Consider the following 18,180-nt stretch of genomic DNA (forward strand, 5'->3'; position numbering starts at 1 on the left):
TGTATATTTTTTGATTATTTTAGCATATCACCGTATTGATGTAATTATAATAGTCTTTGTATTGCCTAATGTATTGTCATGGATAGGTTGAACATCCTAAAGTCAAACAAATATATTTTTCTGAAAGCCATTTTGCGTAGCCCGGTTCATGGTTTAGGGAATGTGCATAGGTCTGGTCATGACCCAGTTCCTCATGGCTCGGTTTGATCACGGTTTAGTGCTCACAGCTTGGTCTTTAAACTTGGAATCTTCATTAGAACAATTAAATCATCTTGTATTCAAATTGTTGATCATCTTTTAAATTGTATTGGAGATTTTTTTTTAGTTGTTTGTATTGTGTATTGGTAGGTAGTTTGATCTTCTATTAAAAGTGAATATAACTTATGTAATAGATACAGTCAGCTAATTACTAACATAGAGATTCAATAAATCTATCAAAAATCTTGCGTAAAAGTTATGGAAGTATCTGCTCGTAGTACTTGAAATTGTTTAAGGAAAATATAAGCTTTAAGGATTGCATAATATTAGTTAAGATCAAAGGATAACAAAACAACTAACTAGGGTTTATAGAATACACATCTCACTATTCAATTTTGAATGGTTTAGCCAGAAACCCTAAGAATCATGTCAAGGTACTTTTACCTAGATCACCTACTTGTTCTTGAGTTATATTTGATGATTTTAATATATTAAAGCAAAGGTGTTTTTGTTTTTTTTGTGAAAACATATAAAGGGGTAAAATAAAATGTATTTATAAATAAAACAACCTAAAACTTGATTTACAATTTAAAATGCTTTAAATTTGGACAATAATTGGTTTTAAAATTAAATCTAATTAGATGATAAAAAAAAAAATCAATGTATTAGGATAATTTACATATGTGCAGAAAATTTGTAGACATTGATTTAAACAAAGGTAGCAGAATAAAGTAAAAGATCTTTGAAAATGATTGAGATGTTCTCATTACATGCCTGCGATGTTTATTAAAAATTCACCAAATAAAAACATCTGGATTTTACAAAAATTGATTTTGGATGAATTCATCTGAAGGGAAGTGATCAATGTCTAGGAACAATAATGTCAAAAGCTAGGTTTACAGTAAACTTTAGTGTAAAATTTTGTCGTAGGCAAAAGCCACCACTTTTTTTGCTTTCTATTAACGTGTTTTGAAGAAAAAGTAGAAGCAAATATTAAAGAGACACATAAACAGGCAATTTTTTTAGCAGAAGTTTCAAACCAAGGTTTGATAGATACAAAAATGGTAGGAGTATGTTGTGAATGTGTGCATTCATTCAAATCACATGGTTCAAATATCAGTGAGTTTATGCCTAGCAATGAAACATGTAGAGCATTGCCGAATCAATTGACATGAATAGACACTTCACCAAGAAAAAACAATATAAAAAATATGAGCTAAGTTGTTGATGAAGAATGTTCTGCCAAGTCACTTAAGAGGTTGACAACATCATCTGAGGTTTTAAGATGGTAACGTGCACTTGATCTTTTCCGTCCAACAACACAAGAGAAGTAATTATCACCTTTTAGATCAAGCACGGAGGAACCTTCATTCTGTGATATTTTATCACGATATGTTCCTCTCAGTTCAATTTCTCTCTTCTCTAAGCTTGACAACGAACGTTGTTTCTTGTACTGAGCAGCCTTATTCCCGGCTTTGTTGGTTGCAAATTTGAGCAAAGATGATGGTCTGTATGACTTGGATTTGGATAGCATAGCTCTTGGTACTGAAGGTGATTCACAAGGAAGCTCCGGCTCAAAAAATTTATACACATCTTCGTCCTGAAACAGTTCATTCCAACTATTATACACAGTTAATTTTAATTTTATGCAGATCAATACAAAATCAATATTCTTGGACAATTTCATTCTAATTTTTACATTCAAGCTTGTGAACACTGAATCTAATGTTAGGATAGCCACCATACTGTTGGCAACACTAATTTTTAGTGCTACGCTGCTCTGAAAATGCAAAGTCACAGCTGAACTAAGAATAGAAAATCAAATGAAGTGCACTCACCTTGGATAGAAAGTGCCCAATGCATAGGACATAGTCAATTGGTGCCTTCATACCTTTGTTATGAACTATCTCTCCAAGGATACGATCAATAGCTGCTCCCTGTTCCAAAATACCAAGTAGTAAGACAATACAAAGAAGTGTCAGGTGCTATAGCATGTAGAGGAAATAAAGTTTGTGAACAGAAAAATGATAGGTGAGAGACTCTACAAGCAAACTGGAATTGCTTATCATACCTTTGACACGCCAACTGTGCGCACCTCAACAGATCGACCACCTTGGACAACCTCAAGAGATGCATTTGATATTGGTCCTGTCCACAGATGCTGAAGCAAATCTCTTGCTTGAATCTTTCCAAATTCAACATCTGATTTTCATTGCAGTCACAATAAGTCAGCAATTAACCATAGAAGGCTCCCACTTTTACAGGGAGTAAAGAGACGATGTGTATTAGCAGAAAAATCTTATCAGAAGAAAATTAGTAGGTTGATCAATAAAAGGGAAATATGGGAACAAAAAATGTCAGATACCTGCGTACTTGTAATTCCATACAACTGAAGTCTCCCTAAGCTCAAAATGTGACCGGGGAGTTCTTTCAGTAAAATACTCAAAAACATGCTGAAATTTTATAAAATTATGAACAAATTAGAAAATAAAGGAACTTGATATGAGAAACATTTGGATCCATGCAGCCAATCTACCTTCACGCTATCAACCCAATCCATGTTTAAATTTTCAGGCATGGTTGTCATCCACTCACTTGAAGTGGGTCGCAGAAACATTCCATTTTCCGCTGCCAACCACATATTAAATTCACTGAAGTTCTGCACAAAGTAGTTGTTAGTCCAAAAGCTAATGTTGCTGAAAGTGAAAAAAATACATGGACTTTTCTTGATAATACTTTGTCCAGGACTGCTCGATTGCTCCCACTGAGAAGTACTATCGTTGTCAGTGGATCATCGGATAACTTCTTCAAAGGTCCCTTCAGATTTGGGTGTAATTTAAGTTCCAGTTCTCTAATTTGACCAGCCCGTCCAAGGGCATCCACTGGCTCAGTCAAAGTGGCATTGAAACCCTGCAGTGCAGTTCAGGCAAAATGGTAATGTTTTAATGAAAAGAAGCTACACATGTTGGTGAGTGTCAATCTTCTAAATCATCCACAAAAACCTACAAAAGTCCTTCTTCGTGTTTCTCTTTAACATGTTCGGTGCACTTGTACATGTAATATCAAGTTAGTTTCCGTATACAAGTGTAAGCATAATACAAGTGTAAATGCCCTTTATTCAGCCTTTGACAATCCAACTAACAGCTTACCAGTATGATTAATCGGTTACTGGATTTTTTATAACAGTCAACTGCCACTTTGTTGGGAAGCAATGGAGGATCTTGTCTTGTCCTAAGTTGAGCTTCAACAATGGTATCATTTAGCTCACTGTGCAAAAAGAAAAACCTTGTAAAATAAATAATATGGCTATTTCAAATAATATAATTTCTATTTTTCCAATGACAGTATCTGATCAACTACATTTGCAATTGAGAACTCATCTCAAATTGGATTGTTCAAAAGAAAAAAGAAACCAGTAAAGCCTTTTCTTCTATCTACTTTGTATAAAACAAATTGAATGATATTGCACATAGGCATATCATAAAAAACACTATTTCTCAACTTTTTCTATCATGCTAGTCCTTGTCAAAATAAAGTAATGGATGGCAGGCTCTAGGCATCAAGTTGTCATCTGTAACTGTTCCATCTTATCCTAACGATTGCATGTAGGATGGTTGGTTTACAAGAAAAACAAAACAAGGAACAAAACTGACCCGAGAAGAACAAAGCTCTAGCAGTGTTATAGGATTAACCTCACAAAAGTTGCAGCCCATTCTTGTGATGTGTGAGTCTTCACATGTCTGAAATTAAATTGATGCCGTTTTTCTCTTTCATCGGCTGGCATATCCAGCGCATAACCAATAGAAGCAGCAACCTCTGTTATGTTCCACGGATTTACCAAGATAGCACCAGCACCAAGAGACTGTGCTGCACCAGCAAACTGATACCAAATAAAGAATTTAAAATTATTTGATTAATACTGAAAGCTCAGTCACCTGGTGATTTTGGGAGTAAATTATGTTATAATATAATAATTGGAGATATAAGAATTGTTTATATCTTTAAAAAGATGAAATTTCCAAACAAGTATTAACTTTATAAATGATACCATTATCCTATTCAAAGCAATAGCCTGTTCTTGTTTATAAAAAATTGATATCATTTAAAAATATACACACTTATAAAATGATGATGCTATGAGTTAGGCTGGGATTTACTGGCGAAGAACTGTTCTCGGGCTGATACACATGAGGTCACGGATATGAAAGAAGCAGTTTGTTCACTCTGCTATATGCGCCAATTAAAAGGAAATATTGCATATGCTACTCAAAACATTGGTTGGCAAATTGGAAATGGTTCTGATATTATTGTTTGGTCAGATAATTGGAAGAATAGACCTTTGATGGGTGGGTCTTCTCCTATTCCTTTAAGTCTGCATAATTGGAAGAATAGATTTTATTGACAATGGTCAATGATACAATCTCGATATTATCAAAAAGAGGAGTGTGAGTGTGGCAAGGAAAATCGCTGATACTGTTTTTCCTCTTGAAGAATCTTGTGATACAAGGTGTTGGAGAGATGCAGCTGGTAGTGTGCTAACTATGAAGATATGTCCTTGTGTGGAAAGGTTAACTTTCCGCTTTAGGCAGTATTTCCACACTAGGACATAACATAGCTATTTGGAACAAATATATTGCTTCTTCTAAAGCTTTCTTGATCCAGCGTCTGCTACATAAGGAATTACCTATTTAGGAGTCATGTTTATTGTTTCTATATGTTGTCGTTGTCATAAAAATATGAAATCTGCAGACCATCTGTTTTTTCAATACGTTCATTTGCTGCTAGATTCTGGATTGGCTTGGTTCTTGCTTAAATACACACTTTGATCACAGTAGCTTAGAGAATGTGCTGAATGTTTTAAAAGGGTCCTGGACTAAGCTGGTCAGTTTGGTACTTCAATCAGCTATTTTCCATATTACTGATGCCATATGGTTCAACAGGAAACTTATCTGTTTTAAGAATGTCTAAGTTCCTTATTTCAATTTTGAAAACAAATTATACCATGGTGTCAATACAGTTGGTAAGGTTTCTTCCTTTACTGTGAAATCTAACATACAGGAATTCTGGGTGCTTAATTTTTTTTGTATTAAAACTAGCTCCAATTCTTCATCCTGTATTTTCATGGATAAAATGCAGTATTGATGGAGCAACTGAATGTTGACTCGGTTAAGTTGTGTGTGGGGAAATTTTTCAGGATCATTCTGCATCTGCTGCTGTGGTTCCTTTTCTATAAAGAGTGGTTCAAGCTTTCTAGCTCACTCATTGTGCCTTGGCAGCTAAGCAATCAATGGAATAAGACTTTGTGTTGGATTAAGTGCATGAATTTTCATGTGTCACATATCTGGAGACAAGGCAGTTTCGTGTGTGGATAAACTTGTCACCTGTGGTGTTACTCATCAATGTAATAGTTGGTGGGATTCCATTCCCGATTTCATTAGTTATGGTTTTTATAGGGATAGGTTTCATTTATCTTTTTATAGTTTGTTAACTAAGTGAGTTTTGGTCTATTGTTCCACACTATTGTATTTCTTTTCTTTATTTCTTATACCATATTGGTATGCTGCTAATGATTTATGTAGCTTGGGGTGCCAACCTAGTTGAGATCATTAGCTAAATAGTGCTGCTTTTGCATACCTACCTTTCTAAAAAAGAGCTTTTACCGTTGCTTTATGAAATCAAGAGATAAAACTAGACTTGTGCACATTACTTACAAATACCTCGACATTAACATGCTTAATGGAAGAATCATTTGAAGTTATGGTGATCTTAGTAAAACATGAAGTGCTTCCTTCTCAAATATGAAGTACAATGAACAATCAGAATATAAAAGAGATGGAGCCAAAATAAATAAATGAGAACATTAAAAAACTGAATTACCTCACTTAAAATGAGAACCCCCTTCTTGGATGCTTGACACGCAACAAATTCATAGCTGACAAGATTCATTCCATCTCTCAAAGATGTAACAAGTGCAACGTCTAAATAAAATGTATGTTAGACTGGCACATATGGATGGTGAATTCTTAGTAGTTAGTTCAACCAAACTAGTTAAGATGGATTTTAAAGCATATAAAAGAACATATGCCCTTTTCTGATTTGCTGGGATTAGTTAAGGTTAAATCATAATAAATAAAGGAGAAAAAATCAATGAAAACAATTGTAGGTAATTATTGTTTTGTTGATGAATTCAAAAAATCTAACTGGCGGCACAAGAAGAATGCAATCCACCATCAATTGCCAAAAAACATAAAACTATCAATCAGTTCAATTTATTCTTTCAGCAAGATACAACGCGTTATAAGCACAGGAGTTAAATCATGAGGAGCATATCAAAGAAAAGTGAAAGAGTTTACAACAATAGTGAAGTTTCTTTACTAATAACACAAAAAAATGTCTTACAGATTGAGTATTTCACATATCCAATAAATAGTGAAATGTGAAACTGCTGGAATATAAAAAATATTATTACTTTCGAATAAATAAATACATGTACTAAATCTTATGTTATGGCAGAAAATGAGTACCTGTTACAGCATAGAGTGCACATAATTCATGAAAGTCAAGTGATCGATCCTGTATCATAGAAAAAAATGGTCCAGAAATCATCACATGGTCGGCACAATAATCCTAACAAATATTTTCTGAACTATCTAAAATATACGCGTGACTTCATTTCATTTGTCACATCTTCTGGGAAAGATTAGCAATACTAAAACATTAAGCAATCAAGAGAAGGACAAGTAATGAACAAGACAAAATACAGAGCCAGTGTGTGCAAAGAACAGTCACATTAGTTACTTGAATATTTCCAAAAGAAAGAAAAAAAATTATAAATTAAATTTTTGAAGAGAATTTTTTTCTTTACAATTTACTTAAATAAGTGATTGTTAATAGAAAAGCCCCACATATTCTGAATTATATCCAGGTAACCTGGAAAGAATGTGTTGTAATGTAAGCTCCCTGGTGATGCAGGAAAGAGATCAGTTATTGAAGATTTATTGCCATTTTGGCAAAGAATGTGGTGTAGTTTTATTGGGTTATTCTTGGTCATTTTAGGCAAATTCTGAAGAACTAAAATCCCATCAGGCTACTTTGTATAGTAGGCATGTTTTCTTTGCTTGTCAGCCAAGTCTGTAAAAAAAATATTTGTAAAATGAAATTCCTATTTTTCAGTTATAATTCCTGGTAAATTTCATAGGATCTGCTTAGTAGGATATTCGATCATCGACCAGAATGTTTGTCCTCCTTTTTGTTCCTTTTGCACTTGTCTCATACAACTTGGTCAAATGAGAGATGAAGAAGTGAGATGTCATGAATATGTTAGAGTTGAGATAGTGATATGTTGTAAGACAGCTAGCAGATAATGCAGCTCAGAACACAAATCGATAATAACAACTCAAACCCAAATATGTGCAGTTACAGATTTTGGGTGGAAGCATCAATTTCAGATGGACAGTGTATAGAGCACAGACTAGTTTTTGTCTAAGTAAACGATGAATTCGATTCTTGCTGTAACAAGGATCGCTCATATATTGATGCGTGAGAAATTTAGTGTTTTCAACGAGATTTCAAATAATAGACATTTGTATTGACACTCGTGATCCTTCCACTGTGAAATACCATGCAAGAAATCTAAGTTGTAAATGTTTAAAGCACAAACCAGATGGTGTAGTGGAACAGCTGTAAGTGTTCCAAATCTTCCATTGATGCGTCCTACAATCTCATGCACTTGGCTTGCAAGCCTTTGGTCTGTCAAAGCATTAAGTGAACAGTGTCAGTCATTTAAACTTTCAATAACTAGAATAAGATGACAACAAAATTAAACAAAGCAAGAGTCTCAATCAATGGGGCAAAACTCTTCAAGTGATTATTAACTTGTCTAGAGAAATAACGTACAATCAGGAACATCTTTTCTAGTAGGTACAGCAATTTGCAGCAAGACAACTTTATCACGCCAGTGGGAATTCTCCTCAAGGAACTTTTCAAATGCCAATATTTTCTGAGGAATTCCTTTTATCATATCAAGACGATCCACGCCCAACATTACCTTTCCATTTCATAAGAAGCTCAAGTTATTCAAATGATTCACATTTTTAGAGAAAAGCAGATGCAGAACAGAACCAAGAAACCATGCAATAACCTCCACTTCTCAAACTGTTAAACTAGGAACTTTGGCATATACGGTTCTCACCTTTCGGCCTGCAAATCTTTCTTTCAGTTCTTTCATGTGCGCCTGGACTTCAGGGAGTTCAAGGGCTTGAATGAATCTCTCAGAGTCAATCCCAATAGGAAACTGAAGTTTCACACTCCCAAAAAATAAAACATTGTCATCATGAGAAGGAAATCAGAGACTACATACTCATTGGTATAGTTATTCAATGCTGATAAACATACAACACAAGATGAAATTCCAGCTTTTGCAGTTCGATGTATAGAATTAGAAAAGGAAATTAATATATGCAGATATACCGCAGCCACACGTGTTAGCTTCCCTCGATCTTCCACTCCGTCTGGTGTGCCCTCAAGCCCAAGAATACGAGTACAAGCACTGACAAAATGCCTTGCATAATCATAGGTATGGAATCTGGAATGCAGACCAATGTAAATCACAACACTAGATAAAATGTCAAGCGTTCTCAAAAATCATAGCAACATAAGAACTTACCAAGCGATGTTTTTTACTAAATAGTGCAATGGACAAGCAAGAATAGTAAGTCTCAAGGTGGAAGATGAATTACAGAGTTATGGACTTATCACAGTGTGCACATCTTACCTTGTTGGCTACAATTTGCATGTCCTAAATTCCTGCTGTTGATGTTTATTTATTAAAGGAATTTAGCTTGTAAATGTATTATGATAATGATCATCAAGTTGGAGAGGCATGAATGACTTACCCCACAAGATCAGCTTCAAGAACTGATCTCAACAGCTCTGATCTGGATGGTAGAGTCCTATGTATTTCTGAGGAAGGAAAGGGTGTATGGAGAAACCAACCAACTTTCATTTTGTCGTTGCGTTCTTTTAAACATTTTGGAAGGAACATTAGGTGGTAATCATGGCACCAAACAACATCTCCTTCCTCATAATGCATATTTACTACATCAGCAAAGATTTGGTTTGCCTTCTTATATGCATCAAATTGGGATTGGAAAGTACGAGTGGTAGCAAGTCGATCTTCTTGTGGAAGTCCGAGGTAATGAAATAGAGGCCATAAGATGTTGTTGCAGTAGCCATTATAGTACTGATTAACTATCTCCTCATCAAGAAATACTGGAATACATCGCTGCAGTGAAAAGCACATAATCAAGAGGACAAATATTGATGGTTTTCTGTGTCTTTAATATATATCTTCATGCTTGAGAATTATAAATTTGACACATAAAGCAAAGAAGATTCATACCATTTCAGCCAAAGCTTTAGTCAATGCTCTCCGTCCAACATCATCAGGCACATTCACACCAGCCCACCCAATCCATCTGGCATCAAACTCCTTTACACCTTCAACAGAAACAACAAGCTTCATACAACCTTCACTTTGAAAATAGAAAAGTTCAATCCATTCCTATGATTACAATGTTGTGAAGATAACTATCTATTAGATCTTAACAAAGGTAACTGATTAGAATAGCTGAGTCACAAACTTACAACAGATATATGAATCAGAAACAGATGAACAAAACACAGAAAAGTAAAAACAATTAATGCTAAGGTGACAAACTTTTTCTTGCCTAGAAGTGCACTGACTAGTCCTCCTACACTGATCTCAAGATGATATGACTCCACACCATCTCTAACAGCAGAGACTGGCAACCTGTTAGCTACCACCAACAAACGTTGTTTGCTTCCCCTCTCATCTTGCCTATTCGTTTCCGAGGCTTCTTCCTCTTTATGAAAACCTGAAATGTCATTCTCACTTATGCTTGAATCACCATAACATTGTTCTCCCTCTTTGTTCCCATCTCTTGCTTCATCACTTGGTTGATTCTTGAAGGACTTCCTTATCTCTCTTTCCCTCAGAAGCCTTTCCAATCTGGACCTTGGTGTTAAAGGAACGCAGTTATGATTGTTCGGTTGCATACGCTTGGACTCAAACACGTCAAGTCTTTTCAGTTGTTTGATTCCTACAAAGACAGCACTCTCACTCAAAAGGTGAAATTGTTTTTCCTACTTCCAAATAATTCCATAATGAACAATTCTCAGTCACATTCTGAAACAAACACGGAAATAGTTGCACACTCTAATCAATGTTACCTTTTTTTCCAGTTTCATTTACATTCATATTCCTTGCCAAATGGGAAATTGCACTCAAGAAAGAGAACTAACAAGCATGCTTTGATCCACTATATCATTAATGCTGAATGTCTCCGTAGGCTAAAACAACTTTTCTATCCACAATTAAACCATTCTCAGCGATGAAATGCGTAAAGTAACCGTCAGGCAAGTACGTAACTGCAATGTTTCTCATCACATTAGAGAAATAACAGGACAAGGGGGAGGGGGAAATTGGCTTTTTGATACATGAAATGTATTTCAAATTCATAGCAATTGAATGATCACCAAAACCAAAAAAAAAATAAAGTTTCAAGGAATAAAACACCCTTAACATACCTAGAGCGAATTTTGCATAGACATTGAAATGGAAAGGCAAGGCAAAAGATACCCATTGTTATAAATAAATAAATGAACAGAAAACACATTCACAATAATTGATAGAACGGATTCAGGCATCACAAGAAAGTTAAATCACAGGCAGCAATAAACCTACTTTGAGACATTTTTGCTTGACAGTGAATAAAGAAATTGAACGGCAAAAGAAGGCTGTTACAGGGAGGGTGTAATTAACCTGATAATCAGGAGAATGCAGATCTCTTAAGATGATTTCACTTCACATTAGTGTCCACAACTCCACGTTGTTTCACGTACCGTAATTTTGTACATGTCATCAAAAGGGTTGTGGTCATGATTGGAACAAGGAAGATTGTTCATATAATGACGAGATAAAAGGCATAGATATGAAGTAATTGGCTTGAAAGGGAAAAAGGAGATCATGCATTGAAAGAGTATAATGCATTAAATTAAATTATTAAATTACTCCATTTATTCTCATCCATGCATGAAAAAATACAGTGCATTGAAATTGGAGAATGATCTCAGAACATCAACAGAGAGTAGTAAAAAAATGTGCCTTACGAAAAAATAAAAGTTAAGGAATAAGCACGAGACAGAGTTAACAGTATGGCATGTTGTTACATTTACTATATACTACACTATATAAACTCTTTGATGTAATAATAATGTAAATTATTATAGAATTTAAGTTACAATTACATTCACGTGGGATTTAATATAATGTAAATTATTAGAATTGAAGTTACAATTACATGCACGTAGGATTTTAATATGAAAATGTTTTGCTATCAAACATGAGACTATGGATAAATGGACCCCAGCTAGATTTGATTTGTTTTTGGGTTTTACTTTCCTCTTTTCTTGGCCTAACCGTAGGGAATTCATGAACTGTAATTTCTGCATCGGCTACGAATATGCGTTAATTTTCTCTTTCTTTAAAAATAGGTCAACTCGAAAGTTTGAAGCAGTTAGAAACAATTTAGAAAATTGAAATAAACTATTTCTACTTATGCCAGTGATATTATATATATATATATATATATATATAGTATTATATTATATTATATTTGATTTGTATGTTGGAGATATATAAGTTAATTTTGAATTGATACAATTCTTTTACAATGTGATATATATAGAAAGAACTTTCCGTTTGAGTTTTGAGAATATAATTCTCAATTTAAATTTATTAAATGATGTAATAGGTGTTAATTACACTAATGCCAATTAATCTCTTTATACATTTATATGTATAGTTAAGTTTTACTTGTAGTTTAACTTCTCTTTTTATGTTTAGTTTAGTCTCTTAACTAAAAAAAAAATCTAGGTTATATCCTTTAAATTTATATAAAATGGTTTATTTTGTTCTTCTTCTTTTTTCCATATAAAGTGATTTGTTCTATTATTTATGTATTGACTATTTATTCTGGAAAAAGAAAATAATCATTGAGAGGCTATTTACAATTTCTAACTCTACTTGCACAACAAATATAAAGAACATCATCGTGGTTGTTGTCATTGTTACATAGGAAGAAGAAGAGAGGGGAACACTACAGAATAAATAATAGAGAGAAAATGCTAACAAAAAAATTCGTTCCAAAAGGTTATTTCTAGAATGTTCCGAAACTTTTAGAACACATTTCATGAAGGAAAGTCTCATTCCAAAAGGAATTATATGAGTTTCGAAAAGTTTATTCTAAAATTCCAATTTCAAAATCCATTCCCGAAATTGTGTTCTGGAAATTTTGTCTGAAAAAATCATTTCGAAAATCCTATTCTGAAAATTCTGAAAAGCTTGTTTCGTAAAGTTTCAGACATATATTTCGACAGTCACTTTTACAGAAGGCAAGACGGTCATTTTCAAATTTGAGGTGGTGTGAGAAGAAATTATGGGGTTGCAAGAAGTAAACATCTTCACCCGAGGTTAGGCTTTTGATTTCTGCATCCTCATCATTACTAAAATAACCTCCCTCACTGTGTTATACCACCGCTGTCATTAGTTTTGTTGCTGCATAGGAAGAAGATAAGATGAAATGTAATTCATTCTTATTAGTTAAAACAACAATAGGGTTTGGAAGCATTTGATGCATCATTGTTCAAGTATTATTACTTAAGTAAAACTAATAAACATAAATTCATCCATATACAATAAGAAAATATAAATGAAAGTAAAGTTTGATCATCTTTCGCATTTGGATCAACACCGTGTTGTCTAAATCCCCTCGAAAGGTTCATTATCATCCTCCCAAGGCTCTTCCTCAAATTATGAGGTTCTCATATATCCTCAGAATGGGTATATATGCCTACAAACTAATTTAACTAAATGTGAACCTCAGAATATAAAGTAACAACTTAGGTCAAATATAAGCAATAAAATAACGATGATCGATCAAGAAATAAATATATCTCGCATCTTATCATGGACAAAAAATATTATTAATTTGTATTGTTCTTATTTTGGGTGATAAAACGGATTGGAATAGACGAGTCAGTCCGTTAGCTCATATTAAAAGGAACAAGTCGAGTTGAAATTTTCAACCCGTCAACCCATTCTGACTTGACTCGTTCAGTCCGCCAATTTGATGGGTCAAAGTATGGGCTAGCCTGTCCCGACACGTTAACTCATTTTTTTAATTAAAAATTAATAAAAAATAATTAAAAAGATTAATTTTTTTATATTATATTTTTTTTAAAATGTAAATATATAATAATATTGTAATTTAAATCATTAACATTCATAAATTAAGTTCCAATTATTAGTTATAATAGAATAATATTACAAGTAAATGTAATAATTATTTTAATTTATTTAATTAAAAACATTAACTAATCAATTAAAAGTTTAAAAAATAATTTATATGATTAAATATGATTTTAATATTAATTTATATGACCAACCCGACCTAGCTCATTAGTCCGTTCTAATATGAGATGGATTATCATTATTGGTATGTCTTTGTTTGATGGACCAGTTTGATTTGACCCGTTTTTGACAAGTCACGACGGATAAGGTCAAAATGGACTAGGTTGTTCCGTTTTGTCATCCCTAATTTTTTTGTTGTCTTATTGATTAAGTTTTTTTTGCATGTTATCATTATATATAACATCTATATTGTATTTATTGTGGAACGTAATAATTAAATTGTATTTTAACACCCTAGCAATAATACCTAAGGTCTTCCGGTTTTTTATGTATATATTTTTGTACATAGAAAAGAATAAAGAAAAATGTGATTTTTTTTTCTTATGGAAGGAACACGGAATAAGCCGTGAGAAAAAAATGTGAAAAAGAAAAACATATATATTTATCAGAACATGAGTGAGAAAATTGTTATTTTAAAAATTATAAATAAAATAAAATAATTTTATTATTACAAAGTTACTTTTCTATTTTAAGTGAAATAATTTTGAAAAATATCAACCTTATATTTATGGGAAAAAGTATGTAACACTAAATGAAAGTAATATTTTTTTCCTTTGTTACTTTGTTTGCTACTAAACAAAAATGTTTTCTTTTACAAGAAAAATAAACACAATCTTTTTTTTAATTATAATAAATATATAATTTCATTTTCTACTTTTTCACCTATCTACTCCCACATTAATGGGATGTCAAAAAAATCCGTATCTGCGGGTATCCGTGGATAAAATCCGCAACGGGTAGGAAACAGATATTAGAAATGGATAGCCACTACCCGCGGATACGGGTATTTTTGGTACCCACATGTTAACGAGGCGGGTACGGGTATCATAGTATTCGTATCCGCTAAACTTTAATTCACAAAAATACTCTTATATATATATATATATATATATATTAGAAAAAACATTTTGAGTCTTCATTGAGTAATGGTGGTCAGATTCTTACCCCACATCAGAGTAGATTACTTTGAGATACTGTTGAGGCATTGATGTGTTTCCAAGACTGGTTATGGACCAACATGGAAGGTAATGAAATTAAAACTTTTACTTAGGTATTTTAATTAAGTGATTGTTAGAATTTTTTAATGAACTTCTTATGTTTTCACGCTCTTCTAGATTAAGATTGTACAACATGAAACTTTATACAATGTTGCAAGATGTGAACATTGATGAAGTTAGTAATTTCTTTAATATTTCATTCAAAAATAAAGTACAATATAAATTGTTAGTGATTTTTTATTTGTTTGTTTTTTCAGTAATCAATCTCGGAGAAAGTGAGCTTGTTGATCCAAACACTAATTATGGTTAAATATTTTTTTTAAAAATATTTTTGTAAATATGCGCGAGTACCCATGGATACCCGTGAATATAAAAAGAAATAGACGAATACCCACATAACAGATACCCGACAGATATGAGTACGGGTACAAGACGGATATTTATTTAACGGGTAAAATACGGGGAAACTACTACTCGTACTCTACCCGCCCTATTGACATCCCTACACATGATATATATGTATTATATATGTATTGATGAAAAATAATATTTAAATATTAAAATATACTAGTTAAAAATATAATTGATCTATGGTGTTGACTTTGGAAAAATGAGAAATAAATATATTAGATTTTGTGCCCAAATATTTATTGAAGTTGGAGCTTCATTGGTTGAATATTACAGCAGAATTCCCCGTGAAAGTTATGATAGTGTTGTTAGTTGTTTAATTTGTGTCATTACTATTCATAAAGGAAAAAAGGACAAAAAGTAAATAATAGTTTTAGAAGTATATTAGAGACAAACATCATGGTAGTACAAATAAAATCAATTTCTTCAAAGAAAACAAAAGTCAGAAGAAGACATTAATGTGAACATTGAAGACAAAGTGATGGCTATGTTGGACCACACCTCTAACATGGTTCAACAACCATTAAAAAAGGGTCTTAACTACACCCATGTGGTGGGTGATATCCATCAAATGCAAAAATATTCACAGGTAAAGTCAAATGTATTCAAATACCTTCAAATTTAAAAAAGAAAATTGCACTTTTACTTTTTCAAACATTTATTGTGATTTTCGTTTTTAAAATAATAATTATAATAAATCCTTGTTACATTTGTGTATTTCAATTAATGGAGAAAATAAAAAATATGTAATAAATATCCCTGACGTGCCTAAAAAAAAATGAAGTATGTTTTATATATTGCAATCGTTTTTATCATTTGCCACAGAAAGGAAACACATAAGATAAGAAGGCACATGAATTATTTATGAAACAACTCACTCTAAACTGTAATCACATGCTAATTTCAGTGATATTGTTGTCATCACTCATTATTCAACTACAAGATTCCCTTGTGGGACTCTTCTTTTTTAAGAAAAAATTTAAAACTTTTTGAGTGAAAGTGCTCAATGAAGAAAAAAAATATATCAATTAAAAATATATTTACTTTTTATTTAGTTTTTCGGTATAAATTGTTTATATAATAATTTAGATAAATTGATTGACTTATTTATTTAGTGGTAAAATGAGAAAAAAATGAGATTTAATATTTCTCAATTATTATGGTTTTAGTATCATATAAGTTACAACTCGATACCTCAAGCAAGATATAATTCAATCTTCAAAGAAATAACATTTCATCTTATATTAAATGTCTAAACTCTTTTAACATGTTTCAATTAGCATAAATAGTTTGTTAGGCATTTAAACTAACTTAGGATAAAATTGACTAAATCAATACTTCAAATTTAAGTCAAATATACATACACAAACTCAGAAAAGAGAACACAATAATTTATTTTGATCCATCTAGTTATCCAAGTTAATTATATTTTTAGTCCTTAGATGTAAAATTAAAATTCATTCCTATCCCCAAACTTATATATAGTTTGGTCCACAAAAATGAATAAATAAAGAGTATGTTTGTTAAAAAAATTAAGTTTAAATTCATTTCTATCCCCAAACTTATATATAGTTTGGTCCACAAAAATGAATAAATAAAGGGTATGTTTGTTAAAAAAATTAAGTTTGATTGAATGAAATAGAAAATATCATCCAATAGAAAAAATTTATAAAGTTTTGTTTTGAAAGCAACCCATGTTTTTGGGCTCAATAAAAGAGAACAAAGATTTACCAAACATCATTTATGGCTTTCAATACAAAGCAAACTGGGTTTGAACTTCCAAATATTAAACCAAACACACACATAGTCATTCTAACCCAACTGCGTTATATTTATTTTACATGTCAAAATAATACGTATTTAGTCAATAGATTTTAATAAGAAATTAAAATTCATCCATATCTCATACTTTAATACATTTTATAGTTTCAAAACTCAAAATTTGAATAAATATAGTTTTCCTAATCCAAATAATTTATTTTGACATTTGAGTTGAAGTCTATCAAATTATGTAAATAGCTGAAACATCAACCTAAAACATTGTTTGATACGAAATTGTTTTTAATCCTATTGAATTGAGATAATTATATTCATTTATTTTGAAAATTTAAAAGTTAAAACATATCAAAATTTTGAACAAAGACAATTTCAAATTCTTATATAAGTTTAATGACTATAGATATGTTTAACTCTAATTATTATTATCTCGATATAATATGAATGTAAGAAAGATAATTGATAAAAAAATCTTAAAGACAAATTAAAGTAAAAGGAAAATAAAGTATTAAAAGTTTAGAAAGACAAAATTTAAAACAAGTAAAGAATAAATTATTTTAAAATATATATAAATATTTTTGTTTCCTATTTATTCGTTAGTTGGTGTCTTCCAGGTCATAATTATATCCAGAAGGTTGAAAGAGTATCATGCAAGGAGGCCATTGCAAGACTTGCTTATTTGAACATAAATACTGTTATTACTAAGCTCAACTGAAGTGGTTGAGTTAGGAGGGTCGTTTCTGAATTCGTGACTAAATTCAAATCTCCAATTTCTCTTCTTTTATTTAGTATGGTAAAATATAAAGATCTTACGTGTAAAAAAAGTTAATTATAATGTCTTCAAAAACATTAACCTGCGACCGAACAAAGAGATAGAATCAAAATAAATACTTCTATTCTATTATCTGTGAAGAGGTCATTCCATTCCTTAACATTAAAATAAAATAAAAAGTCATTTTGTCATAAATTAATGATTAAATATTGATTTTTTCTACCGTTACTCATATGTTTATTATTCTTTATGAGATTAATTTATTTGTAACACTTGCATTTTGAATATATAATATTTAATATATAATAAATAATATTTTTCTTTTTAATAAATATGACACAAAAAATTAAATTCTCTGCTATTCTCTCTCATTCTTCGTTCTTCTTCTCTTATTATATTATATTAACTTATATTGTCAACTTTATAGAGAAACCAAAGTTGTTCATAAAATAATTTTAAACCAATCAGGTTTCATC

The 18,180-nt window shown here is 31.7% G+C and overlaps 1 protein-coding gene across 2 annotated transcripts; it reads right to left on the reverse strand.

The window, feature by feature from the left end:
• Positions 1-1,240: 1,240 nt before the first annotated feature.
• Positions 1,241-10,299, reverse strand: LOC114179733 (alpha,alpha-trehalose-phosphate synthase [UDP-forming] 1-like). Of its 2 annotated transcripts, XM_028066157.1 has the most exons (18): positions 9,913-10,299; positions 9,599-9,685; positions 9,093-9,481; positions 8,668-8,782; positions 8,390-8,491; positions 8,095-8,245; positions 7,859-7,947; positions 6,723-6,771; positions 6,076-6,176; positions 3,891-4,078; positions 3,348-3,465; positions 2,935-3,108; positions 2,735-2,857; positions 2,564-2,651; positions 2,270-2,400; positions 2,037-2,135; positions 1,745-1,798; positions 1,241-1,570 (listed from the first exon to the last, which is right to left on the reverse strand). In XM_028066157.1, exons 1-18 carry the CDS (start codon positions 10,273-10,275, stop codon positions 1,415-1,417), a joined length of 2,577 nt encoding a protein of 858 aa, XP_027921958.1. In that variant the 5' UTR covers positions 10,276-10,299; the 3' UTR covers positions 1,241-1,414. The 2 variants fall into 2 exon arrangements, with proteins under 2 accessions (XP_027921958.1, XP_027921957.1); XM_028066156.1 differs by having other exon boundaries at positions 1,241-1,798; positions 9,599-9,696; positions 9,927-10,299.
• Between the last annotated feature and the right edge of the window lie 7,881 nt (positions 10,300-18,180).

The sequence above is a fragment of the Vigna unguiculata genome, chromosome 3 (genome assembly GCF_004118075.2).
Source record: "Vigna unguiculata cultivar IT97K-499-35 chromosome 3, ASM411807v1, whole genome shotgun sequence".
Classification (NCBI taxonomy): domain Eukaryota; kingdom Viridiplantae; phylum Streptophyta; class Magnoliopsida; order Fabales; family Fabaceae; genus Vigna; species Vigna unguiculata.

Bases quoted from the DNA above. Each gene is read 5' to 3' on its own strand.
- LOC114179733 (XM_028066156.1), bottom strand. From the start codon at position 10,275: ATGCAACCGAACAATCATAACTGCGTTCCTTTAACACCAAGGTCCAGA. The intron at 9,482-9,598 runs GTATGAATCTTC...TTTTCACTGCAG, and splicing joins CTAAAGCTTTGGCTGAAATG to CGATGTATTCCAGTATTTCT. The intron at 2,401-2,563 runs GTATCTGACATT...AATGAAAATCAG, and splicing joins ATGGAATTACAAGTACGCAG to ATGTTGAATTTGGAAAGATT.